The sequence below is a fragment of the Macaca thibetana genome, chromosome 16, assembly GCF_024542745.1.
Source record: "Macaca thibetana thibetana isolate TM-01 chromosome 16, ASM2454274v1, whole genome shotgun sequence".
NCBI classification, from domain to species: Eukaryota; Metazoa; Chordata; class Mammalia; order Primates; family Cercopithecidae; genus Macaca; species Macaca thibetana.
In genome coordinates, this window is record NC_065593.1 from 16723373 (window position 1) to 16750538 (window position 27166).

Here is a 27166-nt window from a genome sequence, read left to right on the forward strand (position 1 = left end):
AGGATCTGCTCTGCTTCACGCGCAGAGCGTCTGGCCATGTCGGCAGGTGGGCAGAGCTCTATGTAACGTGTGTGAGGACTCAGTAACATATAGGCATGCTTTTCACAGAGCGCTTGTGCTCCCAGATTGGCTTCAGGTTTGAAACCCTAAGCTTCAGGTATGTGTCTCTGCTAATAATAGGGCTCTCCTCCCCAAGCCTACAAGAGACGAGAGAGCTAGCAAGGGAATGGTTTCCAGCATGGGAGAATCCCAGAGAGAGGGCAAGACTGCAGCCTGGACCAACCAATCCACGGAGAATACTGCTCACCCACCTGCAGGCTCTGCCATGTTCCTCCTGACACCCCCAGGGATCTCCTGCCCACCCCCAATATACCACCCAAGGGACACATGGGACCCCACAAAGACACACAGGCACTGGTGTGGAGAGCCCGCTGCACGAGATGAAGACACAGATTCGCTCCTTATAGGGAAGGTTTAGAAGTGCATGGCTAAAATCCAACCCAATTATACAACGATTCTTGGCTGAGAAGAAGAATAAGCTAATGGCTGGAGCTCTATAGAATCTCAAGATTTTTCGATGCAAATCCTACCACCAAACAGCTGTGAAAATAAACCAACGTTCCTTGATGGGCTTCCTCCAAGTGCGGGACCACCCCAAACCCTGCTGTCTTGGGCCACTGTTTATCGCAAACACTGCAGTCTACATCCAGAGGACGGATCTCAAGGGGAACTTTCTGTTGACGCTCCTTCCACAGCATGGAGACGGGAGACAGGCACGCTCAGAGGTGACAGCAAATGCCATCTTCAACTTTCTAGGCCAGTGATTTAAGTGCAGGAACAGGGGTGGGAATTTAGTGGATATTCACTTGGAAGGTGTGCGAAGTCTCTTATTCACAGAACTCCCATCTCCCAAACAGAAATAACAAACCCCAAGCAAAGGTCAACACATCTTTTTTATGTACAAATGGGTCACTGGTACAGAGGGAGTTGCTTTTTATAAATATCTGCAGCAAATCCCCTAAAAAAGATGTAATAAGAACTCTGTCTCAGCACAAAGGGCCTATCCTTCCCCAAAAGTGTTAAATTCCCGAGAGCCTGTGCTTAGCCAAACACTTGTGGGGCCTCCTGGGAAGAACAGCAGCGCTTTGGGACCAAGGCGAGAGCCTTCCCATCTCCCCGGAGAGCAGAGGTGACTTGAAGGTCAATCTGTTGCCCAGGACTTGGGAGTGATTAAACTGTTTCTTCCCAAGACTTGCGGTCTTCTTTGTCAAGCTGCTGATTAAGCGGTCTCTCTGTTTCCTGGCAGTGACCCAGAGGGAGGGAGGAGAGGAACCTACAATCGCGTGAGGAAGTAAAAAACTCTGGGTATTTTGATAAAAAAACACTTGGCAATCACTGTAACCCTGTAAAGCCGATGTATCGAATTCACCAGAGGGAAAATCGTACGTTAGCATTCTGGAATCTATAAACGCAAGCATTTCTTTAGGAAGATCATTACTTAGCACCAATGTCTCTCTCTCTCTCTCTCTCATAATTTTTCCTTTTCCTCCGAACCCTTGGCTGTGATCAGCGCTGTCGGACCACAGCTCAGCAGTACTTTTAATCAGTAACACAGCTGGGCTCGAAGGGGAGTGCGGTCACACGCCACAGAACAAACAGCGCGCTCACACCAAACGGCAAGGCTCCTGGGGGCATCCTGGCTGGGGATTCGCAAGCGGACCCCCGGCCTCTTCCTGGGGCTGCTCTTTGGCACTCCAGGCTCAGGGGCTTTACTCAAAGCGACGTAGGTGGTTGTACAGCGACTGGACGTAGGTGAAGACACACATGGGGTCTGGCTTGCGGCCCATCACCATCATGTCCTCCACTTCGATGAGGCGTTCACAGTTGGCCAAATTCCTGAAACACACAAGCCCCGTCAGAACGGCGGTCCCAGCCATCAGCCAGCCCCACAGCCGCAACAGGGCCAGGATCTCCATCCTGGGAACAGAGCTCAGCCTCTCAGCCTGCAGCCAGAGATTCCCAAGGACCCACCAGCGGGGAATTCAGATAACCCTGGCAGAACCCTTGGAATCACTGACTCCAATGCAGTGTTTCCCAAACTCCCAGATTTGTGAGCCACCTATACAATTCATAGTTTCCTTTAAATACACTTACTTTATTTAATTTGGGTTTTTTTTTTAGAGACCGGGGCTTGCTCTATTGCCCAGGCATAAGTACAATGGCACAATCTTAACTCACTGCAGCCTTGATCTCCTGGGCCCAAGTGATCCTCACGCCTTGTCTTCCCAAGTAGCTGTGATTCCAGGCACACACTACCATGCCCAGCTAGTTTTTTGTTTGTTTGTTTGTTTTTTGAGACATAGGTTCGCTCTTGTTGCCCAGGCTGTAGTGCAGTGGCACAATCTTGGCTCACTGCAACCTCTGCCTCCCGGGTTCGAGTGATTCTCCTGCCTCAGCCTCCCAAGTAGCTGGGATTACAGGTGTCCGCCACCACGCCTGGCTAATTTTGTTTTGTATTTTTAGTAGAGACAAGGTTTCACCATGTTGGCCAGGCTGGTCTTGAACTCGTGATCTCAGGTGATCCACCTGCCTCAGCCTCCCAAAGTGCTGGGATTACAGGCGTGAGCTACCACGCCCGGCCCAGCTAGTTTTTAAAAAATAGTTTTGTAGAGATGGGGTGTCACTATGTTACCCAGACTGGTCTTGAATGCCTGCCTCAAGCGATCTTCCCATCTCAGCCTCCTCAGTAGCTGGGATTACAGGCACAGGCGACCCACAGTACCTGGCATATTGTATTTAAATTTGAAGTGAAACTATATTTAAGGTTTTTTTTAAAAAAGTAGGCTGGATATGGTGGCTCACACCTGTAATCCCAGCACTTTAAGAGGTCAAGGCGGGCAGGTCACCTGAGGTCAGGAGTTCGAGACTAGCCTAACCAATATGGTGAAACTCCATCTCTACTAAAAATACAAAAATTAGCCGGGCGTGGTGGCGAGCGCCTGTAGTCCCAGGAGGCTGAGACAGGAAAATTGCGTGGACCCAAGAGGTGAAGGTATCGCACCATTGCACTGCAGCCTGGGCGATGGAGTGAAACTCTGTCTCAAAAAAAAAAAAAAAAGTAAATATCAATAGTATATGTAACGCTAAGTTATTAAAATAAATGTAAAACTAATAAAGCAAAAAATAAATTTACCAAACATTTACCTCCTAAAAGTGCTTTTAGACTTTTTTTTTTTTTTTTTTTTTTTTTACTGTGACCCATAGTAAGGAAGATATTTTCATCATGATTCAGCACATGCTTACATGTATGTGGAAATAAAGTTTCACAGAAATACTTCTTTACCACTACCTGTATTTTCTCAGTGATATTTCATGTTTATTCTCTCCCCTGCCCCTCCCCAACCCTACCTCTTTAAAATGCTGGTCATGGCCAGGCGTGGTGGCTCACGCCTGTAATCCCAGCACGTTGGGAGGCCGAGGCGGGCAGATCACCTGAGGTCATGAGTTCGAGACCAGCCTGGCCAATATGGTGAAACCCCGTCTCTATTAAAAATACAAAAATTAGCCGGGCATGGTGGCAGGCACCTGTAATCCCAGCTACTCGGGAGGCTGAGGCAGGAGAATCGCTTGAACCCAGGAGGTGGAGGTTGCAGTGAGCCAAGATTGCCTCATTGCACTCCAGCCTGGGGGACAAGAGCAAGTGAGACTTCATCTCAAAAAAAAAAAAAAAGAAAATGCTGGTCATGAAGCACTAAATTGATTTTACAGTCTACTAATGAGTCATATCTGGCAGTTTAAAAGATTGCTTATCACGCCGGTAATCCCAGCACTTTGGGAGACCGAGGAGGGCGGATCACAAGGTCAAGATATTGAGGCCATCTGGCCAACATAGTGAAACCCTGTTTCTACTAAAAATACAAAAAATTATACAGGTGTGGTGGCGGGTGCCTATGGTCCCAGCTACTCAGGAGACTGAGGTAGGAGAATCGCTTGAACCCGGGAGGCGGAGGTTGCAGTGAGCCAAGATCACACCATTGCACTCCAGCCTGGGAGACAGAACGATGCTCCGTCTCAAAAAAAAAAAAAAAAAAAAAAAAAAAAGATTGCTTAAAATAATTGCCGCCCCACCCCCAGTCCCCCAGGGCCCTCTGCCTCCTGCCCTGGGAAATACTGGTTTAACTTCTGGCTCACTGGTTTAGACTCGTGTGTACACATGGCCTTTCACTGGGGCTCAGAGGGAGGCTGAAGGCCTCGTGGACATGGGAGGAGGAACATCAACAGTCAAGACACATCGCCCTGCGCATCTCAGCACCGAGTCCTGAAATAACAACAGCCAGCCTCTGGAATGCCCAGCCCTGCGCCCCCTGCCTCCTCTGACTCTGCTCACAGCAGGCCTGGGGCGCCTGGGCACCAGATGGAGCCGGCCTGACATTATTAGGCAGAACCAAAAAGGCAAAAACGATTGCACTCGGCCCGATGGTCAGTGCCCTTCTCTCAGCAGCTGTGTGTACTTTTGTAGTTCAGGGGGTCCCCAGTCTTTTGTGTGTGTTTTTTCCACCAATAAGCGCATGGCTGTCAGGGTTCAAATCCCAGCTCCATCTCTTCCGAGCTATTTATCTGTGGGCAATACACTTCATTTATCCAGGCCTCAGTTTCTCCATCTGTGAATTATATCCACCTTGAAAGAGTGGTATGAAAATTATAAACCCATGCCAATCAGGTGGAACAGCAAAGGACATGTCGAAAGAGCTAATAAACGTTAAAGATTAGGCAGGGCAAAGTGGCTCATGCCTGTCATCCCAGCACTTTGGAAGACCGAGGCAGGAGGATCACTTGAGCCCAGGAGTTTGAGACCAGCCTGGACAACACAGCAAAACCCTGTCTCTATAAAAAATTTTAAAAATTAGGGCCGGGCGCGGTGGCTCAAGCCTGTAATCCCAGCACTTTGGGAGCCAGGATCACGAGGTCAGGGTCGAGACCATCCTGTGAAACCCCGTGCCGGGCACCTGTAGTGCTACTAGTAAACCCGGGAGGCGGAGCTTAGTGAGCTCCGACTGTACTGCCTGGGTGAGAGCGACTCGGTCTCAAAAAAAAAAAAAAAAAAAAAAAAAAAAAAAAATTAGCCAGGCATGGTGGTGTGCACCTGTAGTCCCAGCTACTCGAGACTGAGGTGAGAGGATCGCTTGAGGCCAGGAGGTGGAGGCTGCAGTGAGCCCAGATTGCACCACTGCACTCCAGCCTGGGTGACAGAGCCAGACCCTGTCTCAAGAAAACTCAAACCAAAACAAACAAAAAAGTCAGAGATTATTCTTATTGCCATTTTGAGGATCATGCCTCGCTTTAAGAAGCAGGGTGGATCACAGAGAAGAGGCCTGAATGTGAAATTGAAATAGTTGAGTTCAAACCCTGACTCCTCCAATTGCTTCACCGTTCTGTGCCCACTTCCTTAGCAGAAAATCGGAATACTGACCGGGCACGGTGGCTCACGCCTGTAATCCCAGCACTTTGGGAGGCCGAGGTGGGTGGATCACCTGAGGCCAGGAGTTCCAAACCAGCCTAACCAACACGACGAAACCCTGTCTCTACTAAAAATACAGAATTAGCCAGGTGTGGTGATGCACGCCTGAAATCCCAGCTACTTGGAAGACTGAGGCTGGAGAATCACTTGAACTCAGGAGGTGGAGGTTTCAGTGAGCCGAGATCGTGCTACTGCACTCCAGCCTGGTGACAGAGGCAGACTCCGTCTCAAGAAAAAAAAAAGAAAAGAAAAAGAAAATCAGAATACTACCTCTGCTGTCCCTCCCAGTGGGCCTGTTGTGAGGCTGTGATTCCACAATGTACGTTTATGCATCTTGTTCCCCAGAGAGCCCAGCCAGAGGGGAGACCCCAGTGAGTGAGACTCCTCTGACCCATCCCAGTTTGGCACGACGCACTCAGCACTTTCTACCAGGACTCACGCGGCTGTGTGCTCCAGAGACAAAGACTGTAACATTACCCGCAGACCCTGCTCTGCTGTGCTGGCTGGACGCCAGGCCTCCCATCAGAAACCAAATGTCAAGGCGAAATGGAGACATCTGTCCTGGATCCCCTCCCCACCTCCTGCTTGGGGTTGTAGCGGGTGGCCTGTAAGTGAATCCAACAGGCTTTGTGGGGTGATGAGTGGGTTTGGCCCAACCAGCGGGCACCCTTTCTCCCTGGGACAGGCCAGGGCAGGGCTCGATGTCAGGGAAGTCGGCCCTCTGATACGAGCAGGCATGTAAAGGTGCTTTGTCGACAATTAAGGATTGAAAATCTGAGTTCAGGCCGGGCGCGGTGGCTCACGCCTGTAATCCCACCATTTTAAGAGGCTGAGGTGGGCAGATCATTTGAGGTCAGGAGTTGGAGACCAGCCTGGCCAACATGGTGAAACCTCGTCTCTACTAAAAATACAAAAATTAGCTGGGCGTGGTGGCGCATGCCTGTAATCCCAGCTACTTGGGAGGCTGAGGCAGGAGAATCACTTGAACCCGGGAGGCAGAGATTGCACTGAGCCAAGATCATGCCACTACACTCCAGCCTGGGTGACAGAGCAAGACTCCATCGAAAGGGAAGGGAAGGGAAGGGAAGGGAAGGGGAGGGGAGGGGAGGGGAGGGGAGGGGAGGGGAAGGGAGGGGAAGGGAAGGGAAGGGAAGGGAAGGGAGAAGGGAGAAGAGAGAAAAGAAAAAGAGAAGAGAGAAAAGAAAAAGAGAAGAGAAGAGAAAAGAAAAAAGAAAAGATCTGAGTTCAGAGAGGCTGGGAACCTGAGTTCACCTTCCTGAGCCATCATTTCACATCTGGTGCCCTCCTTTCCACCTGCCACACAGCTGGGGCACCTCCACTCCCACACCTGCTACTTGGAGGATCCCAGGTGTGTGGGAATAGGCTCCGCACATGCCCAGGTTATCAGCACTGACAGGAGTGGCCTCAGTGGTGCCACATGTGAAGCAGGGACAGCATGAGGACTCTAGGACCTCCGCCCATCTAAACACCCCTGTCAGAAGCACCAATCACCTCTATAAAGGCCCTGCCTCAGCTTGTTCATCTCAGGGTCCAGGGAAAGGGGACCCAATTTCCTCCAAGGACAGCTCAGAACCCTCTGCAGATGCTCTGACCACGAGAAAGTTCTTCTGACATTTCTTATGCTATTTGTGCCTGTGTGTACTTTCTACCTACTGACCCCACAAGGCTATTTATTCTCAGTCTAATTTTTTCCTCCATGAAAGAACTCTTCATATGCCAGAAGAAAACCATCCCTCCATGTCTCTTTCTCTGAACTAAATAGCTCTGGTTCCTTAACTGTCCCCACAGAGGATACCTAGGACCCACCCCTCTGAACCAGGTCTTGCCGCTCTCTAACCCACTTCACAGGAGGCCTCAGAATTGCTGAGGTGTGGTCCACCCCCCGCAGAAGACAGCAAGCTGACCCCCTCTTCATTCTAGAGGCTGCATTTACCCTCTGATAATGACCCCTGGCCCCTGTCCTGGTGGCAAGTCTTCAAGTCCAGGGTGACAGTCAAGATGGGAGCGGATGCCATGCCCTGTGTCATCCTCCACTGTCCAGATCACTGGCTTCCCCAGCAGGCAACCAGGGCACTGGGCCATGATCCATCTGTTTCCCCACTGTTGTTATTTCTAAGTTGAGAACATAAGAGTGTAAGAATTCCTAGGGGAGCAGGGAGGGGTCACAATATGCAGCACGCAACCACCATCTCCTGGCTCCCTCTTTTCTTCTCCACCTGCTACCTTTGCTCTTCACCCACTTCTTTTCCTGGGGAGCTCCAAATTCTCCCTCCCATAGGCAGAGAGCATTCTCTGTCTTTGAGGCACAGTTCACACCAGACCCTCAAGAGCACTTGCCTTCCACGGATCACCTGAGGTCACGAGCTCGTGACCAGCCTGGGCAGAATGGCAAAACCCAGTCTCCACTAAAAATACAAAAATTAGCTGGGCGCAGTGGCTCATGCCTATAATCCCAGCACTTTGGGAGGCTAAGGTGGGTGGATCACCTGAGGTCAGGAGTTTGAGACCAGCCTGAGCAACATGGTGAAACTCCGTCTCTACTAGAAATAAAAAAAAATTAGCCGGGCCTGTAATCCCAGCTACTTGGGAGGCTGAGGCAGGAGGATCACTTGAGTTTGGGAGTCTGAGGCCACAGTGAGCTGTGATTGCACCACTGTATTCCAGCCTGGGAGACAAAGGGTGACCCTGTGTCAATCAATCAATCAAACAAAGTTCAAAGGAGAAAGTACAAATCACTTTAAATGCCATTCCATAGCAAGAACCAGAGTTAACATGGGCTGACTACATTTTTTTTTTTTTGAAATGAGGTCTCACTCTGTTGCCCAGGCTGGAGTGCAGTGGCACCATCTGGGCTCACTGCAATCTCTGCCTTCTGGGCTCAAGCGATCCTCCCACTTCAGCCTCCCAAGTAGCTGGGACCACAGGTGCGCACCACCACACCCAGCTATTTTTTTTTTTTGTATTTTCTATAAAGGTGAGGTCTTGCCACGTTGCCCAAGCTGGTCTCAAACTCCTAAGCTCGAGGAATCCACCTACCTTGGCCTCCCAAAGTGCTGGGATTGGAACACAGGCATGCGCCGCTGTGCCCGGCCAATCCCGACTACCATTTTCAAAGAGGCTTTGCTTGCGCCTCACATCAGTGGAGTGAGGAGTAGGCTGAAAGGGTTTTCTCCTACTCCTGTCTATTGTGAGCTTCAACTACCACAAGGGCTGGCCTGTAAGGGAGATGGAGGAGGGGTTTGCGGTTATTTTTATTTTTTTAAGCCTGCTCTAAATGCAGACCGGGATGCCAGGACTGGGACTACTACCTCCTATCTGGTTTTAGACAGAAACACATGGGCACTACAAATAGCCTGGAAGCCCCTTCTGCTCCAACGTAACCCGTAACCCGAGAGCAGGACACATTCCCCGCAGGGCAAGCGGGAAGCCTGGGGCTGCACGTCCTGCACTCGGCCTCTGCAGAGGTGGAGAGGACGGGTACAGAAGGGTCAGGCGCCCGCCCGACTCAGCCCCTTCCATAAAAGGGGCTGGTCCGCCCTCGTTCCAGACCCTGAACACCTGTCAGGCAAGGGAAGCTCGCTGTGCTGTCAACACCGCATCACTCACACAGATTAGGCCACCGGGAATCTCTGGGACCATAAATTATCAGGTGGGGGTTGGGGGAGGGCAGCACACACCACTTTTACTCCAAAGGTCCCTGGTGCATCCTTGTGCCTTTAAGGCACTTGCTCGTGGAAATGTTTCATTCCTCACGCAAGGTGAACCCGTGGTTTGGGGACCTGTGTCCTCCTTTCCCTTCCGGAAATTGTCTTTGTCAGACCCCAGGCTCCTCTCATCCCACCCTACCTGCCCCCCCCAGGCTGCCCTGGGGTCCTGCTGCCTGCACGACCCCGGGTGGCTTTCAGCAGCACGCGTGTCTGCTCAGCCTTTGCCGCAAACCTCAGGAATATCGCAAAACCGACAGCCTTTGCCGCAATCATCAGGGATGTCGGTGAGGACACTGACAGCCAGTATCCTCAGACAGGTGTCCCTGCGCTTTCTCGCCAGCTCTTCTAACCAGCCTATTGTCCAAGAAAGGAGGTGATCCAAGCTGTTGTCCTCCCCAGAGGCCCCAGGCAGGCGAGCCAGTCTTCCCAACCCTCTCCCCCTAGTACCTGGGAGATAATCTTATGGATGAGTCATGAGGGGAGGCCTCTTCCCAGGCTCTGAGCGAACTGCCCCCCGGCCCCCGCACGGCAGGCCTGTGGTGGACGCCCCTCCCCACGCCCTCGGGTCAGCAGAAAAGCAATAACTCATCTCAGCGGCTTCATCAGACCCATCCTCCCTGCCCCCTCCACAGTCGGAGCAGGCTCAGGCCACCGGGAGGCGGGGCCCATGGTTTTACCCTGCTGTGTGCTCCAGGAAGGCCGGAGGCAAAACCTGGACCAGCCTCCGCCGCTGCCTTCCCCTCACCCCACCGAGCTGGGAATAGAAGAAACATCTGGTTGAAGTCTAGAGGCTCCCTGAACTTAAACCTCGTGCTAGGGAAGCACAGCCTGGAATCCCTCCGGCTCTGGCTGCCAAGGGGAGCTGTGTTCCCTGCAGGCCGGGGCACGGGGCCACCACCCCATGGCCTGGGGCGTCCCTCTCTCTGCTACAGCCTAGTCTGGTCTAGGGCGGAGGGTGACCAAGGTGACCAGGGCATAAGCAGACACCCCTGGACTTAGACAACGAAGAACCCTGCAAGACAGTGTGACCTCGCCGCTGGGGTGGGTGCTGGGGTATCCACCCCGATACCGCGACACTGTGTCCTCTGACAGTCTGATTGACAGTTGCCACGTCTGGGCTTCGGCAGCTGGACCCCATCCTCAGGAGCTGCACGCTCCCTGCACCACCCATTCCCCTTGGCTCCACCTCACCATCGTCTGGATCCAGTTGCACAACACGCGCGTCCAGGGCTGTTTCTGCAATTAGGATGACAGCTAACCCCAAGCAGCCAAGACAGAAAGGCTTTTAAAGTATACAAGGAGCTCTCGTGACCCCAGGGGGCTGAGTCCAAGCGCGTCACCCAAGGCAACATAACAGGGCTGATCCCGATATTCCAAAAACTCAGGCTGAGGAGCTCAGAGCCAGTGTCGATTCAGTCGTCACAGTGAGAGCTGCTGCCCCAGAGAGGGGCGGCTGTCTCAGGTCAAAGCAAGACTTACAATATACAAGACCCGCGGGCTCTGGTTCCTTCCCTGGCCAGGCCCAGGGGCCGGGGTGGTGAGCCGGGGCCGGGGCTGGGGCTGGGGCCAGGTGGTTGGTGGTCGGTCCGGGAAAGGAGTGAGGAAGGCAGGTGAGGCCTGGGGTGAGGCTCCTTCAACCCAACAAGCCCGTGAAGACTACTTTTTTTTTTTGAGATGGAGTCTCGCTCTGTCGCCCAGGCTGGAGTGCAGTGGCCGGATCTCAGCTCACTGCAAGCTCCGCCTCCCAGGTTTACGCCATTCTCCTGCCTCAGCCTCCCGAGTAGCTGGGACTACAGGTGCCCGCCGCCTTGCCCGGCTAGTTTTTTGTATTTTTTTTTTTAGAGATGGGGTTTCACCATGTTAGCCAGGATGGTCTTGATCTTGTGACCTCGTGATCCTCTGGTCTCGGCCTCCCAAAGTGCTGGGATTACAGGCTTGAGCCACCGCGCCCGGCCTTTTTTTTTTTCTTTTCTTTTCTTTTTTTTTTTTTTTTTAGAGAAGGAGTCTCACTCTGCCACCCAGGCTGGAGTGCAGCGGCGTGATCTCGGCTCACTGCAACCTCCAACTCTTGGGTTCTAGCAATTCTCCTGCCTCAGACTCCTGAGTAGCTGGGACGCCACGCGCCTGCCACCATGGCTGGCTGATTTTTTGTATTTTAGTAGAGACAGGGTTTCACCGTGTTGGCCAGGCTGGTCTGGAACTCCTGAGCTCAGGCGATCCACCCGCCGCGGCCTCCCAAAGTGCTAGGATTACAGGCGTGAGCCACTGCGCCTGGTCAAGGACTACTCTTAAATGTGGGTACTGAGGACTCAGACCAGAAACAAATATAGTCAGTTGCAGACCAGCATCAGAGGCTGACTACACAAGGCACAAAGGCAGGGAAAGAGTAACAAGCTCGCCCTCCAGAAGACTCGGCTTTGGGGACAGCCTTACTTCTCTGAGTTTCAGAGAGCTTAGCATCCGGCAGCCCCGAACACCACTCATCTGTGCCCGGCTCCCTGCCCTGGGGGCCAGGAAGAACCACAGAGACGGCTCCTGGCCCTCTGCCTTCAGATGCGGTTCAGTCACCAAGAGGCCCTGGCGTGAGGCAGGAGGGGAGTGAGGTTGGGACATTTATCCACAGCTGCCTCCCTGCCAGGTCGCAGGGAGCTGACTGCAACCATTTGCCCAAAGCGCAGCTCTTATCAGACAATCCTCCAGACCCAGGCCACGGGCTGGTATCCGCTGCACTGCTGTTATCCCGAGGCTGCTGCATGGAGCCTGGCCCACGACCTCATTCCTGCCCACGCCTTTGTAAAGAGTCCCTTTGTTAAACTCTCCTCGCCTAGTTTTTGACTGTGCCCCTGTCCCTCGCTGGAGCCCTGGCAGACAGACCTGACTTTGCCAACTCTCCTGAGACCCTTGGCCGAAAACCAAATCCCAGACTGGCTTTCCAGGTGCCTCCTGACCCCAGAACCAACCCCAAGTCTTCACCCTAGGGGTGGGACCTAAGGAGCTAGGCATTTTCACAGTAAATGCTAGAACACCATTTAGGGAAGGAAAATCTTATTGGAAGCAAACATCTCCTTGTAAGTGGCCCAGATCGTATCCAGTTTCTTGCTAACTGGCAGCTGTGGCTCATGCAAGCAACGGCATCTCTCCATCAGTCCAGAGAGGACAGATTCAGAGCTCTGGGGGACCCTGTCCCGCTGCCCCTCATGCCTGCTCTGTGGCTGGTCCCCCAGAGTGCGCCTCAGAAGCTGGGCACCCAGCAAAGAGGGCAGGTCCCCAGGAACAGAGCCCCCCTCCACCACTGAGTGCTGCGTGACTCTGGGAAAATCCCTCTCCAGGTCTCAGTCTTCCCATCTGCACAAGAGGTACACAGACCACATGGCCCCAGGGTCCTTCAGCTTTGCAGACAGCGGCCCCACATCCCACTCGCCCCCATGCCCCACCAGGGGAGAAGTTGGGCTCAGGGACTGGGCTGGGACTCACTCAGCCATGGTGAAGGCCAGCTCAAAGTTCTTCTGCCGCTGCGTGGGGCTCAGGGAGTTGTAGTCGAAGGCGTCGGGGAAGAAGGAGTGTACCAGGGCGCAGAAGGCCATGCCGTCGCTCCAGCTGGAGGAGAAGTTCTGCAGGTCCACGTGCTGCAACAGGGTGAGTGGGGTCAGTGCAGGGGCCCAGACACCGGATTCCTGGAGTTTCTCAGCACACGCCACGGGCAGCTAGGCACCCACTCGGAAGGCATAATTACTGTGGTTCCTACCCCTTAACCCCAACCTCAGCAGGTTCCTGCCCAGGCGGGAGAACAAGGACAGTGGCAATGCTTGGTCAGGTCTTTGGCTGGGGGTCCCAGCAGCCGGAGGGGAGCCAGGGCTCACCTGGTAGCCCAGCGTCTTGCTGCGGCACCACTCGAGCAGGATCTGCTTGATGCTGCTGGCGCTGGCCACACCGAAGCTCTGCGACCGCTTCAGCCTGGCCCGGGTCTCGCCTTTCCCCCTGCGGAGAGATGGCAGGCCTGCTGCGGGTGCCCTCCAGCTGCCATCTCCCCGTGCGGGTCTGGGGCAGGGAAGGCCATCCCTGCACCACCAGAGAGGATGCCCCCACCTGCTCTGCTCACCCAGGGGAGATGCTGGCAGCACACAGGCTCAGCTGTGCCCATGTCCACGGCACGGCCCCATATACCAGCGACACAGCCTCCTTTGATGGTATGTGGCAGGACCATCCACACCCCTACAGCCCTCCAGGTCCCGTTTATTCCCCACCCAGGAAGCAGGGGTCACTTGGGAATCCTGAGACAGAAGACCTTGGCCCACATGGCCCTAGGCCCCTGCCTTCTGCCTGGAACACCTTTCCCGGTTCCTTCCTCCCACCCCTCCTTCTGAGCCCCCCTCTTAATGGGGGGGCCTCTTTCCCTGATGGCTCTTTCCTCGCCAGGAAGGATGATTTCCTCTTCTGGGCCTCAAGGACAGTCCCTAATGGCCTAGACCAGGTTGTCTGGGGCGAGTGGGGACAAGTCCTGGGTCGGTCTCCCTCACTAGAGTCAAGCAGGGACTGGCTGTTATCTTCATTATCCCACAAGGCCTGGGCCACACCCTGCACACAGCAGGCATCAATACCATGCTTGGGCCACACCCTGCACACAGCAGGCATCAATACCATGCTTGGATCACACTCTGCACACAGCAGGCATCAATACCATGCACTGACACGAGGACAGGCTGAATATGCAAAGGTGGCCTGGAGCCCGAGAATCTCTCAAGACCCGAGGTCTCTCAAGACCTAGTAGCGGGCTGGAGGCCGCTTGGCCCCATAGCATCACCTTCAGTCCTCAGGCAAGACCAACCCCACGCTGGGCCTCCCCGCTCTGGCCAGGAATCCCAGTCGCCACCCAGTCCCCGGTCATGCCCACAAACTAAAGAATCCACAACCCGTGGGGAATGTGGGTGTGAGGGCAGCCTGGGGGCACCAGTGACAGGACAGGGGACCTCGGGAAGGGAGGAGGAGAGAGGGGCTCTCACCAGGGCTTCCTGGCTCCCTGCCTCATAGCCGTCTTCCCCCAACAACTGGGGCCCCTGTCCCCCCAACCTGCCCTGTGGTCCAGCCCTAACTTTATACCTTGCCCAAGAGATCTTGTCTTGGGCAACAGCGCCCTGGGGAACAGGACAGGGCTGAAACTTGCCTCCTGCACCCACTCCACCCCTGTCTGGGTCTGGGCACAGTGTGGGGACCCGGCCTATCTGTGAGTGAGCATCCGTACTTGCCCGCCGCTGTTTCCTGCTCCCACTTCTCAAATAACGCCTTCCGGGCCTGCGCCCCTGAGGTGCGGGGCAGCGTCTGCGACCTCACCAGCTCCCTGCGACGCTCCCCCTGCCGATGGACCTGAGTTGTGGCTGGCGGCTGCGGGGACACGGGCGACTGGGGTGGTGTCACCAGCGGTGGGCTGAGGAGAGAATCGCAGAGTTGGGACCTGGGCCCAGCAGGCATCACTAGCTCACCAGGCCCCTGGGTCTCCATCGCACTGAGTGTGGACAAGGCAGCCTGGACCGTGATGGGTGCTCAGAGAGGAGGCCCCCTTGCTCTGGTCCCCACCTGGTTTAGCAGGTTTTCCGAATTGCGCTGCCTGGAGGGCCTGGCCAATAGGCTCAACTTAGAAGCGACACTGGGCCCCCGATCTGGACATAAACACCCTTTGCAGGTGTCAGTGCCTGGGGAGGACAAGGAGACCCCCCCCTCCACAGGCAGGAGGTGTGCTCAGAACCAGCCTCCACCACCATGAGAAAAGACCACCTTTGTTTTCTCCAGAACAGTTTGCCAGAAAGTCACAATTCTCCTTTTATTATTAAAGAAAAAAAAAAAAAAAGCCAAGCCTGCTACCCTACCCCCACCCCCAATCACAGTCCCGCTGGCTGGGGCGGGAGGTCTGCCCTACAGGGAAGGCCCCGCTCACCTGCCCCTGCCCGCAGCCTGTGGGCAGGAAGTTCCAGGCTCCGAGGGACCCCAGCTGGCTGGGATAGAAGACAAAGCCCCTGTCCTCCCCCTCCTGCCTCCTCCAGTCTTTTTTTTTTTTTTTTGAGACAGAGTCTTACTCTGTCGCCCAGGCTGGAGTGCAGAGGCACTCTCTCGGCTCACTGCAGCCTCCACTTCCGGGTTCAAGTGATTCTCCTGCCTCAACCTCCCAAGTAGCTGGGACTACAGGCACCTGCCACCATGCCCGGCTAATTTTTGTACTTTTAGTGGAGACGGGGTTTCGCCGTGTTGGCCAGGCTGGTCTTGAACTCTTGACCTCAGGTGATCTGCCCACCTCGGCCTCCCAAAGTGCTGGAATTATAGGCGTGAGCCACCGCGCCCGACCCCTCCTCCAATCTTTTGACTGACTTGAAGGGTCCACAAAGAAACCAGCCTGTGGCCATATTTCTCCAAATGAAGCTCTCCACCGAGGCCCACTGCCTCACTCCCCCTGCTCAGACCTTACCCCCAACCCTGCCGCCCAGTGCTCCAGAGATCCAGCCCTGAGCCTTCCGTGGAGACGCCAACCCCAGGGCCGACCCTGGGCAGCCTGCGTCCAAAGCAGAGAAGACACCTGGGCGCAGCGACCCCACGGGAACACGGGCCCTGACGCACCTGTTGCTGTGTTTGCTTGTTGTCACTGCCCCGTAGCCAGAGCTCGACACAGACCGCGTGAAGGAGGAATTATTCTCTGCAGAACAGAGAGAGGGAGAGAAGTAACAAACCCTGGCCCCAGAGAGGGCGCGCCACAGCCTCCCTTCCTCTGATCCGGCTCTGCCTTGTTTACCCGGCATCACTGCAAGGATGAGCTAACCCTCTGGGCTAAGCCGGCCCTGCCCCAGCGGACAGTGGAGGAGAAAGGAGGATGGGCACACGCAGCAACGACATCGAAGAGGTCTTTTCAACTGTCCTACTCGAGAGCACAGAGCCCAGGGCCCGAGCCGTGTATCCAGCGAACACTGCTCCCAAACCCTCCCTATAGAGGCCCACAGGGCTTCCCCCAGGACATACCGTGGAGGCCTGGCCACAGGCCCAAGTCAGGCCTGGGGCCTTGAGGGAGGGAGGGAGGGAGGGGACGGTGCCCAACGTGCAGGGCAAGAGGCCACCTTCCAACTGTGGCCTCCACCTGTAATAAAAGCCATGGTCGCCCCACCAGGGGATAACGCTATTTCACAGCCTCTCTGGGCAGGAGCCCAGGAGGATGGGCTAAAGGAAGGGGCAGACATGGCAGGCAGAGGCAGGGCTGGGCTTGGCTCCTCGCTTTCCAAGTCACCCACCGACTCCCCCTCCCTAGCCCCGGTCCTCCCTCTCCCATCCCAAGGGGAGGTCTGCCCCAAGACTGCGCTCTCCTGCTCATACCGCCAGGACTGGGAGTCCAGGCCGTGGTGGCCTCGCTGGGGCTTGGGTTGAGGCCCCCCAGGGTGGCAGCAGCCGTAGGTGACAGAGCCGCTGCTGAAGTCTCCCCAGAGAACCTGTCAGAGACTCGGGTGACGGCCGTGACTGGCTGGTGGGGCAGCCGAAAGGAGAGGCTCACAGGGCGAGGCCTGGGGGGATCTGGTGCCGAGAAGGTTTGGGCAACCTCGGGGGATCCGTCGCCTGGACCTGTAACATGTGACCAGTATGGGTGGGTGGTCAGCCGTGGCAGCCACAGAGTTCTGAGACCTCCCAGACAGGCTCTAGCCTCCCTGGACCCTCCTCCCACCTCCTACAGGAAGGCCTCCCTGACTGCTCCAGCCTCCCTGGACCGTCCTCCCACCTCCTACAGGAAGGCCTCCCTGACTGCTCCAGCCTCCCTGGACCCTCCTCCCACCTCCTACAGGAAGGCCTCCCTGACTGCTCCAGCCTCCCCGACCTCCCGTTCCAGGGATATCTTACTGCTCCAACCAGAGTTGATTTTTCCCAGCTTCCCCTCATGGCCGGCTTAATAAATACTAGTTGGCTCATGAGCCCACTCTCTACCCTACTCAGTGCTTAGAAAAGTTCCTCAGCCTCTACTTGCTTTCCTGGAGAAACGGGAGCGCTCGCTACCTCCTGAGATCTCCCAGCTTCCCTCTGTGTGTCACAAGTTCTACTGAATGACACTGCTCTCCTGGCAGCCTCTCTCCCCGCTGGGGTTCAGGATGGAGTGCGCCCCAACTCAGGCCAAGGGCTGGCCTGGTACAGAAGATACCTGACCAGGGCCTTACTTAACCCCCAGACCTACCCAGCCGCCCCTCCTCTGCCCACAGCCCTACCCCTACCTGCCCCCGGCTGGTGCCCATTTTCCATGATGCACGAGCTTGAGGTCTTTCTTATCTCCGACTCACTGGCCTCGTCATGATCCAGACTCTACAGGGACACAAACGTCACCGAGGCCCCATCAGCCAGGGCCAGCTGCCCACCCCCAGACGCCCCTGTTCTGGCCAAACACCAATCATGTTGAGAGAAAACAGCCCCCAGGAAGCCAATGATGGGCCAAGCCACACAGCAAAAGCTGGGATGGTCCCACTCTAACTGCTGAGCCCCTGAGACCCTGGGAGGGAAACGTCTGCACTGGGCTCCTCCCAGAGTCCCAGAAAGCTGAGGACAGAAGTCAAGATTCAGGGTTCCAATGACGTTAGGCTGCCTCACCCTTTCCCCCAGGCTGGCCCAGATGGTGGGGTCAGGAGTGCCTGGCCCCCCGCCCCTCTCAGCTGGGCCAGGCCAGCCTGGCTGCCCATGCCGGGGCAGCAGGAACCAGTGGCACCAGGTCCTTCTGGGCCAACAATGCGCCACAGAGCCCTGATCACGCTGAGGCCTTTGCCTGGGAGGCAGGGACACAAGATTCACCTGGCTGTGCAGCGTGCAAAGCCCTGACCAGCTCCGTGCGACTCATCCATCCCAGCTGGGCGGTAGTAGTGGGTGGGGCAGGTAGAGGCAGACAAGACAGCCAAGGCCAAGAGCCACTGGGGAGCCTGGGATCCAGGCTGTGCTGCCACCCACCCATGTGACCTGGGCCACATCGGTTCCCCTTGGGGTCTCACTTTCCCCGTTTGAGAAACGGGAGCAGCCTAGGCAAGTGCCATGTGGCATCTACCAAACATCCAGCCCTTTTTCTGGGCACACCGCTTAGAGCAACTGTCCTCCTAGGTAGGTGCTGCCAGAGCCATTTGACAGATGGGACCTGAGGACTCCAAGAGGGCATGTGCCCTGCCCAAACTGATACAGCAAAAAACAGCTGGGACGTGTGGCCAGGGGAGAAGTCCTCAACCTTGGTCCTGCCCTCCTCCCAGTGAGGGCGTGTGAAGGGCTGAGAGTGTCTGTGGGGCTGGTGGGGGCTCCACCATGAGCCCAGGACGAGCGGCTTGAGAGGTCGGCTGTGCCTCTCCCAGATGCCTCCTGGTTTACAGGTTCCCAGGCAATAATGATGCATCCCTGGACCCAGATGGCTCAGCTCCCTTTGCAACCAATGCGGGAGGTGCCACCCTGCGAGGGGGAATCAGTCTGGTAGGGGAGCCAGGCTGGTGAACACAGGGGGCCGTGCCAGGATAAGGATGCCTCACACAGGCTTCATCCAACCCAGTGGGGCAAGAAGGGCTTCTCAGAGGCAGGGGTGCCTGAGCCACATCCAGAGTGAGCCCAGTGGATAAGCAAGGGAGGGCATGGCCAGCAGAGCGATTAGTGTCTGCTTTTGCAGAGAGACATCAAAAGCACAGGTATCCTGATTACACCCGTCCAGGACTCAGGCAGATGGAGAAGTGCCACGCCGCCCAAGCTGCCTGCCCTGGGTACTTGGCGCCTTAGACAAGAAGGAGCCCAAGGTCCTCAGCTCTGTGTTTCAGGAACACCCTTCAGGAGATGCCAGAGAGTGGAGACCAGATGGCAAGACACTTCACTAGTCCTGGACAGGAACCCGGGGAAGGGAGATGGGGCACTGGGAGGGCCACAGGCAAGAAAGACTCGGAGCTTTGGGGGAAAAGGGATCCGGCCGGGAGACTGGGTGGACGTGGGAGAGGAACGGTGCCAAGCCTCTCCCAAGTCCAGGCATGGTGGGTCAGGGCAGGTTTAGGGGGTAAACGAGGGTTTCAGTTGGGACATGTTTAGTGCCTGGGGCACCTGGAGCATCAGGGAGCTGAGGAGGTAGATGGATTTCTAAGTCTGGAGTTTAAGAGAAAAGAAGGATGAGCATGGAAAAACAGGAGTCAGGGCATCCATTGGGCTCCTGGAAGCCCAGCAGAGGACGAGCAGCTTGGGGCCCCTGGGATGAGGCCCCCACATTTCAGGAAGCAAAAGAGCAATCTGCGGAGGATGAGGAGCAGCCAGACAGGTAGGAGGAGCCCTGAAGAATGGTGAGAAAACCAAGGCCAGGAAGGAAGGGAATCAAGAAGCCAGCCATGGCGCCGGGCGCGGCGGCTCACGCCTATAATCCCAGCACTTTGGGAGGCCGAGGCCGGTGGATCACCTGAGGACATGAGTTCAAGACCCGCCTGACCAACGTGGTGAAACCCCATCTCTATTAAAAATACAAAAATTAGGTGAGCATGGTGGTGGGTGCCTGTAGTCCCAGCTACTAGGAAGGCTGAAGCACGAGAATCGCTTAAACCCAGGAGATGGAGGTTGCAATGAGCCAAGATTGCACCACTGCACTCCAGCCTGGGCAACAGAGGGAGACTCTGGCTCAAAAAAAAAGGCCGGGCGCGGTGGCTCAAGCCTGTAATCCCAGCACTTTGGGAGGCCGAGACGGGTGGATCACGAGGTCAGGAGATCGAGACTATCCTGGCTAACACGGTGAAACCCCGTCTCTACTAAAAAATACAAAAAACTAGCCGGGCGAGGTGGCGGGCGCCTGTAGTCCCAGCTACTCGGGAGGCTGAGGCAGGAGAATGGCATGAACCCGGGAGGCGGAGCTTGCAGTGAGCTGAGATCCGGCCACTGCACTCCAGCCTGGGCGACAGAGCGAGACTCCGTCTCAAAAAAAAAAAAAAAAAAAGAAGCCAGGTGCGTCCAAAGGCAGCCTGGGGTCGAGGAAAAGGTGAAGAGAAAATCCAACCAGGCATCCATTGGGTTCAGCAAAAGAAGAGGTCATGGGTGATCAGAAGCATGGGGTGGGAGACAGGGGGGCAGGGGACAGGAGATGGCCTAGGGGAGAGGTCCCAGGGAAATGAAGACAGCACAGTAACTAGCCCTGAGCGGAGCCGGGGGAAGGGGTCTGAGGAGTTTTTCCAGAAGGAAGAAGCAAGACCAATTTATAGGCTGAGAAAGGTGAGCGGACCATCTGCAGGGTGGGGTCACTGGAGAGCTCAGAGCAGACAGGACCCAGAGCTTGGGAAGAGCCAGCCTTGGAGAGGAGGTGACCCCTCAGCTCTTGATTCAAGAGTGGAAGGAGGAGAGCCCAGGCCCGTTCTTAGGAACGCAAGAAAAGCACGGGGCGTCGCCCAGCACGCAGAGCAGAATGGGTGCCTGTAGAGCCACGCTGTGGACGTGGGGACCATGTCGGCAGGGGGAGGAGAACCAGCCAGTCCAACTGGAACCCCGGCCCCCAAGGTCACCAGGCTCTGGGGTCTCCATGCCCCCCCACCCACCCTGCTCTCGTCTGACAGGTTCCACAGGTCCAGGCAGGGCCCTGGCGGGGAAAGACTGAGGGTGAAACTATTTTCCCAGGAAATAGGTATCTCTATGGGGGTGGGGGGGTCCTCCACAGATGCCTGTCCCTGCACGTTGCAGCCCCCTCAACAACCCCCATGATGCCCCAGGGGACCAGGCACTATACCAGACCGGGAAGTAATTTCTCTGCTGGTTAGATCCCTGCTAAAGGTTCTCCCGCAAAGGGAGGAGGGAAAGGGGCTGGGCTAATGCAGGCTGGGGTGTGGGGCTGAGCCCAGACTCCCAAGCTCCCCTGCCCTTCCCCTGTCCCTCACCTGGGGAAAGGGCTCTGCCCGTGCCTTAGGTCAAGGGGCAAGGGGCTACTCTGAGACCACCCTCCAGCCCATCATCACACAGACGGGGAAAGCAAGCCAAGGGGAGGCGGGTGGGGAGGAGCCCCTAAACCCACACCATGGCTAAAGGTAGTGGCAGAGCCAAAGTATGGGACTCAGGTCTCCTAACCCAATCCAGGGCTCTGTCCACAAAGCGCTCTGGCCTTCTATGGGCCAGAGAGGACAACTCAGGGCAAACTTGTCTTCTAGGACCTGGGTCAGTATGAGCCCCAGCCCCGCGGTATCTCTCTTAGCCAATGAGGGTGAGGAAAAGTCAGGGGACTGGGGTCACCCCCCGGGGGAACTTCACAGAACTCAGAGCTCTTCAGCCAAAGGGCTGGGCTGGAACGAGCTGTTCCCGCAGAGCCCCCAGTGGGCTACTGCTGTCCTTTGGTGGGGCAGCCTGCCGGGGCCCTGCGGAAGGAAACCAGGGAGGGGCCTCCGTACGCTGGGACCGGGGCAGAAATCTGGGACGGGGCAGAAATCGCCGGAGAGCCCTGAGGCTGGGGACAAGTCCTGTTGAGCTGGCCTGGTACCTCCCCCAAGATTCCCCACCTCGGCTTTGTTTTGAGAAGGGGAGGTCCCCCATGAGGGAGCCCAGGCCTGGGAGACTTACCGGAAAGGTGGAAGGGTGATGAGTTAAGTCTGATTTCAGGGACCTTCTTATTGGAAAAGCTTTTAGACATTTTTGTGGGGGAAGGAAGACTATTTCAGAATTTCTGGGAGCTGCCTGACCTGCATGGGCCCATCCATGGGGACGAGGCCCACGCAGGACCAGAGGCCCATCCTGAGACAATTCACACTGCTGACCCGGCCCTCCTCCACTCACGCCACTGTTTGAAAAGACTTGATTCAAACTTCTCCCTAAAGCATTTAACTCTCTTATCGCACAGTGTGTCTGGGAAAGGAAGGCAGATAAGGCGAGTGTGGTTTCTTTCATGGTCGGGCCTCTGACACGGGGCTCCTGGCAGCTGTTCCTGGGGCCTCCGCTGCCTCTGGCACGGGGACCCAGTGGCTCCAGCTCAGCTGAGGATGACATTTCCAGGCCACAACTCTGGCCCAACCTGCTGGGGCCTGGGCCTGGCCTCAGGCTGCCACCATCCACCCCAGGCCCCAAGCTGACTGCCGGCTCCCTGCTCCCAGCCAGACAGGATTACTTGATCAAGCCTTCCCACACTGAGTTCAGGGCACATTTATGTGCTGGAGACAATCTACCTCCAATCCTTCAGTCCCCAGTTTGAAAGCAACTGAGTCTCTAAATGTCATCATTTGTTACAGAGGAGCGGCATGACTCTAACCTCTACAATGCCAGGTAGTACAACCATCCCTGGCTCATGTGGATGGGATGAGACTGCCCCACCCAGACCCCCACTACACAGACACAAAGTCTGAGAGGTCAGACACCCAGCAGCCTGGCGTGCGGCTGTGACTCTCTGTCCGTGGTCCACACTCCAGTCTCACCCTGAGCCCTGGCTCCGTATGTGTGACCAACCTCTTGATCACGTAGTGTTGGTCACAGCACACGAGGTAGAGCATGTGGATGGCTCCACACAGTCCCTCCTCTCAATGCCGGACACTGGCCTGGAGGCTGTGACAATGCTTCCGAGATGGAACACAGCAAGCGAGATGGGGATTGGTGCTTCTGGGGTCAGCCCGGCGGCACCTGCCTCAGGCCCTGGGAGCCAGGGCTCAAGGGGTGCAGAGCCTCTGACCCAACTGGTGACTGTAGCCATGCTCCACCCACAGTGCTCAGCTACCCTTGCTGCTCATGCCCCTGGGTGCCTGGGTCTCCATCCTCACTCCCCAACAGGCTGATGTGTCCTCGCTGACCTCAGCCTCTTCTTGCAGGAGGGCTCCCTCTCCGGTTTGCTAAGAGTGGGCTCTCGGGTCCTCCTCACTCCCTGGCAGTTCCCTGGTCTGGTTTTTATTTCCTTCAGACTCTTTGCCTCTGCCCAGAGAGCTCCCTAATCTCCAGGCTTGCTCGCTGTCTGGGGCACCAGATCCATGAATCCACCTGCTCCGGGACAGCTTCACCTGGAGTTCCCATAGTCCCCTCACGTTCAGCATGACCTGGGTGGAATCCAGCATGTCCGCCCAGATCAGTGAGCCAGCAGTCTCCCAAGTCAGGGCTCCCCTCTGAGACTACCCCGTCTGCTCATTCCCCCTCCGAAACCCTGTCCAAGGCAGCCCCGCTACACACCACGGCCATGGCCCAGCTCAGACCCTTCCTTTCTCCTTGGACCATCACAATTAAGTTACCCATCTCCAGCCACCCTCCACCTTCCATCCACCCCTAAGAAGGCTTGCCAGACACAAAGAAGACTCTCGTCCCGACCTTCACCCTCCAACCCCTGACCAAGAGGACCAGCTTGGTGCTAGTGAACAATGGCTAATCTCCATTGACAAAAATCACGACTAGAGAGAATCCCCTCTTTCTGTGTGCATGTGTGTGTGTATGCACATATACACACACACACATCTACATGTATATGTGACTCTGACATTATTATTTTTTAAAATTTGGACAGCTGTTCCTATGAGCAGACAAACAGCAAATGCATGTTCAAATAAAACCTCAAAAACAACCGATGACACAGTTGATGAGGCACGTGTGAGCTCACACTTGTGATTTTAGACCGTGGTCATGTAGAGTGTCATGTTCATAAGACAGACTTAAGTGTATCCACATTTCCAGACACTTCACACGGAGCACTGGGACGCTCCCGAGTTCTGCCACCAGGGCATGTTTAAGAACTTCTTACAGGCTGGACAAAGCCCAGCTCCTCTGCCCAGCACACTAGGGGCATTTGCTACTGTCCACTCCACTCGCATAGCTCGAGGCTGCACGCTCACCAGTGAGTACTTTCAGCCTTTCTGAGGCTTTGTGCATAGCCCCCACCCCATCCTCATCTGCACCAGTAGCAGCAAGCCCCAGGCCCCCAGCACAAAGCCTTGCTGGGATACCCACTGAGAAGGGACTAACTGCTGTGTTTGGAGCAAAACATCTCTGGCTGCCCAAACTTGGTATAGGACCATCTCCCAGCCTAGACGGGACCTCCAGGGGGAAGACCCAAACTGATGCCCTCCTCCAGGCCCCCTGAGGTCCAGCCCAGCCCACAGCAGGAAATCTGAGTGCCCCACGGATTGCACCAAGGAGAGAGCAGGTGCAGGCGCTACACAGCCCCAGATCCTGGGAACCTAATCCCAGAGCGCATATCTGATCAGGATGGAAAATCTCACCCAAGGGCCACTGCACACACCATGGAAACATTCTAACCGCTCTGGGTGGCCCATGCGCAAGGTAGTGACTGGTCCACGTCGGCCTCAGCCCCATCCCCACGTGGTGTGGGCCTCTGGCTAGTCACTGACCCCAGAAATCTAGCACCGCTCAAGGCTGGTTTCCACTTCTCTGCCTTACAGTAAGGGATTTGCCCCCTGCGATGCAGAGTTCCCAAACACCGCTGCTGATCGCGCCCCCTCGGCTCCCCTCCCCACCCATCCAGGGGCCTGAGTTCTCAATCTGGGTTAATCAATAACCGGAGCCGTCAGGCCTCAGTGAAGCGGCAACGCAGGGGAGCGGGAGCGTGAATGGACGGTGGGGGGCAGGCAGGGGTGTTGAACATTCCAACACGCCCCGCGTGGCCCCAGGCAGTGCCGAACAGTCAGGGGCCGGACTTCGGAGCCCAAGCCCTTGGTGTCATGGGACAGAGGAGAGAGGGAGACAGGACTCTGAGCAAGCAGAGTCTGGCTCTAAAAAAGGGAGGGGGACCAAGACAGGTGCAGCTGACAGGCTAAGCCGTCCTCCTCCCGCCCTCTCCAACTCCGGAGGGCCGGCAGGACCCCATCACCTAGTCCGAGTGGCCGGTAAAGGACCCAACCCCGCAGACGCGGACGGACGCAGGCAGTCGGGGCGAAGGGACGGCACCCGGCTCGGAGCCCCACTCCCTGGCGCCAGGGCACGCGCTCCCCCGGGCTCACCTGGCCGCGGCCGGACAGCGAGAAGGTGGCGTGGCTGGCGAAGCGTGCGCTGCCCAGGCGGGGCGCGCGGTCGGGAACCCCGGGCGCGGGCGGGGGGCTGGGCGTGCAGGGAGTGCCGGGCGCCGGGGACATCCCGCTGGCCAAGCCCAGCGCATCCACCTGGCGCGTCAGGCGCTCGAGCTGCGCCTGCAGCCGCTGGTTGTCCCGCTGCAGGTCGGCCACCGTGCGCGCCAGGGGACCGGCCAGGCGCACCGCCTCTGCCACCCGCTGCTCCACGCCGCGCTGCAGCCCCTGCATGTCCTCGTGCAGCGCGCGCACCGCTCCCTCCAGCGCCGCCTCGTAGCGGCCCAGCGCCTCGCGCGCAGTGCGCGCCTCCTGGGCGTCGGGGGCCGGCTCCATGGCCCAGAGGAGCGCGCGGGTCGAGAGCGGGCCGGGCGGAGAGAGGATCAGCCTGATGGCCGCGACTGGCCGTCGGCTGCTGGCTTCGCCCGAGGGGCGGCCGGGGAGGCGGGCGCGGGGCGGGGCCTCGGGGGCGGGGCCGGGGCTGACTCCGGGACACCCCCAGCCCTGGAGACCCGCAGGACGGTGCGGAGGGAGAGCTCGCCCAGCCTCTCCTCTCCCCGGCTCCTGACTGAGCCCTGTGACTCCGGAGGAGCGGCGTGCGGCCTGCGGGAGGGGCGGCGGGCCCACCCGAAGAAGGCCCTGGTCCCCCGTGGACCGGCGAGAGCACACCCGGGCTGACGCGTTCGCTCGTAGCTGTCACCCGCAAGGCCCAGGTTCTGCCGGGGGCCGAGATTCCCGCTGCTGGGGACACCTACAGCTTCCAGAGCTGCCGCCCTCCCCCGCAGGGCCCTCCCTACGCAGCGGGGAAGGCTCTCGCAGGCACACGCTCACCTGTGGGACCTTCGCCTGGAATTTCTTGCACCTGTTCTAAGACCTCAGGGAGGAGACAGGTGGTGAGGTCCCCCCCACCCCCCGACTCTGCAACTATGCGCTCTCCCCTCCCAGTCCTACTCTGTATAGCAAGATCTTCGCGCCCTTCCCACTAGTGGTCGGTAGAGGCTCCCGCCCCACCAAAGGACCTCCATTAGGAGATCCTGGAGATGCTAAGGGCAGACAGGGAAAGAAGGGTGTGCTACAGCTGAATCTCCAAATCCTGGAATGGGTGGCTTTGCGACTAATCGCCCCCTAATCGCCCCCTCACCCAGTGAGAGTCTCAGTCACTGGCCTCTACCCACAGGCCAGGGGTCCTACCCCTATTCCTTCTCAATACTCTTCATGGTTGAACCCAGATAGTTCCCCCTTCCAAATGCACACCCCCAACCATCACCGGAAAATGGAAGAAGGGAAACAGGTGTTGCTTTAGGACGATGGGATGATGGGCAAAGCTAACTCTAAGTTTTCACTGTACCATAAAGCTGATTTAACATAAAAATGGGAACATATCCTCCTTTGTGCAAAAAACCCTTCCTAATTGGCCTTCTTTTTCCCAAGCCTGGCCTGCCCGAAAGAGGCCCAGAGGCTGGGCAGGCACAGCCAGCTGACCTGCAGGAAGGAGAGGTCTGAAAGGCTTGTTCACATCGTGTTCAGCTCCCAAGGATGTTTGGAGCCCACAAACCCTCCTGGACTGGCCATCATTGCCCCAAAGGAACTGGAGCAGCCTGACAGATGCTAAATGCTGGTTCCCTCCCCCGCCTCCAGCCCCAAGGGGCCAGGAAGGAACACTGGGTTACCTAATCCAAGGAGCCTTCCAGCAATTATTTCATGAGAAAGTCAAATGCCAAAAGGCGTGCATGCTGCATGTATGTGTGAGCATGTGTGTGCGTTCCAAGTAGCCATCTGGACGGGGTAAGCCAAACTGCTGCCCGAATGCTTTCTCCAGGTGCAATCTTTAGTAGCAGCCTCCAGAGACCCTGCGGCTGCTCTCACCGAAGACAGCACTCATAGCCCCTCCAGGTCTCTGCACAAGAACCTGGAGTTCAAAAACCCTGGTCTCAGCCACAGAAGCCCAGTCCCTTCCC

General features: G+C 56.7%; 3 protein-coding genes across 6 annotated transcripts in view; all 3 read right to left on the bottom strand.

Moving 5' to 3' along the window:
• PSMB6 (proteasome 20S subunit beta 6) overlaps positions 1 to 14955 on the bottom strand; it is a 213915-nt gene extending 198960 nt beyond the window's left edge. The window contains exon 1 of one of the 3 annotated variants that reach the window (XM_050765455.1): positions 14952 to 14955. The gene's annotated coding sequence lies outside the window, so the exon portion shown is untranslated. Of the gene's footprint in view, positions 1 to 12666; positions 12671 to 14304; positions 14309 to 14951 lie in introns of those variants that run through there. The other 2 variants (XM_050765458.1, XM_050765450.1) reach the window with 2 other exon arrangements.
• Positions 1 to 27166, bottom strand: part of ARRB2 (arrestin beta 2) — a 160035-nt gene that overhangs the window by 114388 nt on the left and 18481 nt on the right. The window lies entirely within an intron of this gene.
• SMTNL2 (smoothelin like 2) lies at positions 936 to 26132 on the bottom strand. 2 transcript variants are annotated; one of them, XM_050765356.1, is made up of 8 exons: positions 26040 to 26132; positions 17475 to 17562; positions 16594 to 16836; positions 15850 to 15925; positions 14486 to 14668; positions 13107 to 13224; positions 12721 to 12872; positions 936 to 1896 (listed from the first exon to the last, which is right to left on the bottom strand). In XM_050765356.1, exons 2-8 carry the CDS (start codon positions 17500 to 17502, stop codon positions 1770 to 1772), a joined length of 927 nt encoding a protein of 308 aa, XP_050621313.1. In that variant the 5' UTR covers positions 17503 to 17562; positions 26040 to 26132; the 3' UTR covers positions 936 to 1769. The 2 variants fall into 2 exon arrangements, with proteins under 2 accessions (XP_050621313.1, XP_050621312.1); XM_050765355.1 differs by lacking the exon at positions 26040 to 26132 and adding an exon at positions 25146 to 25611.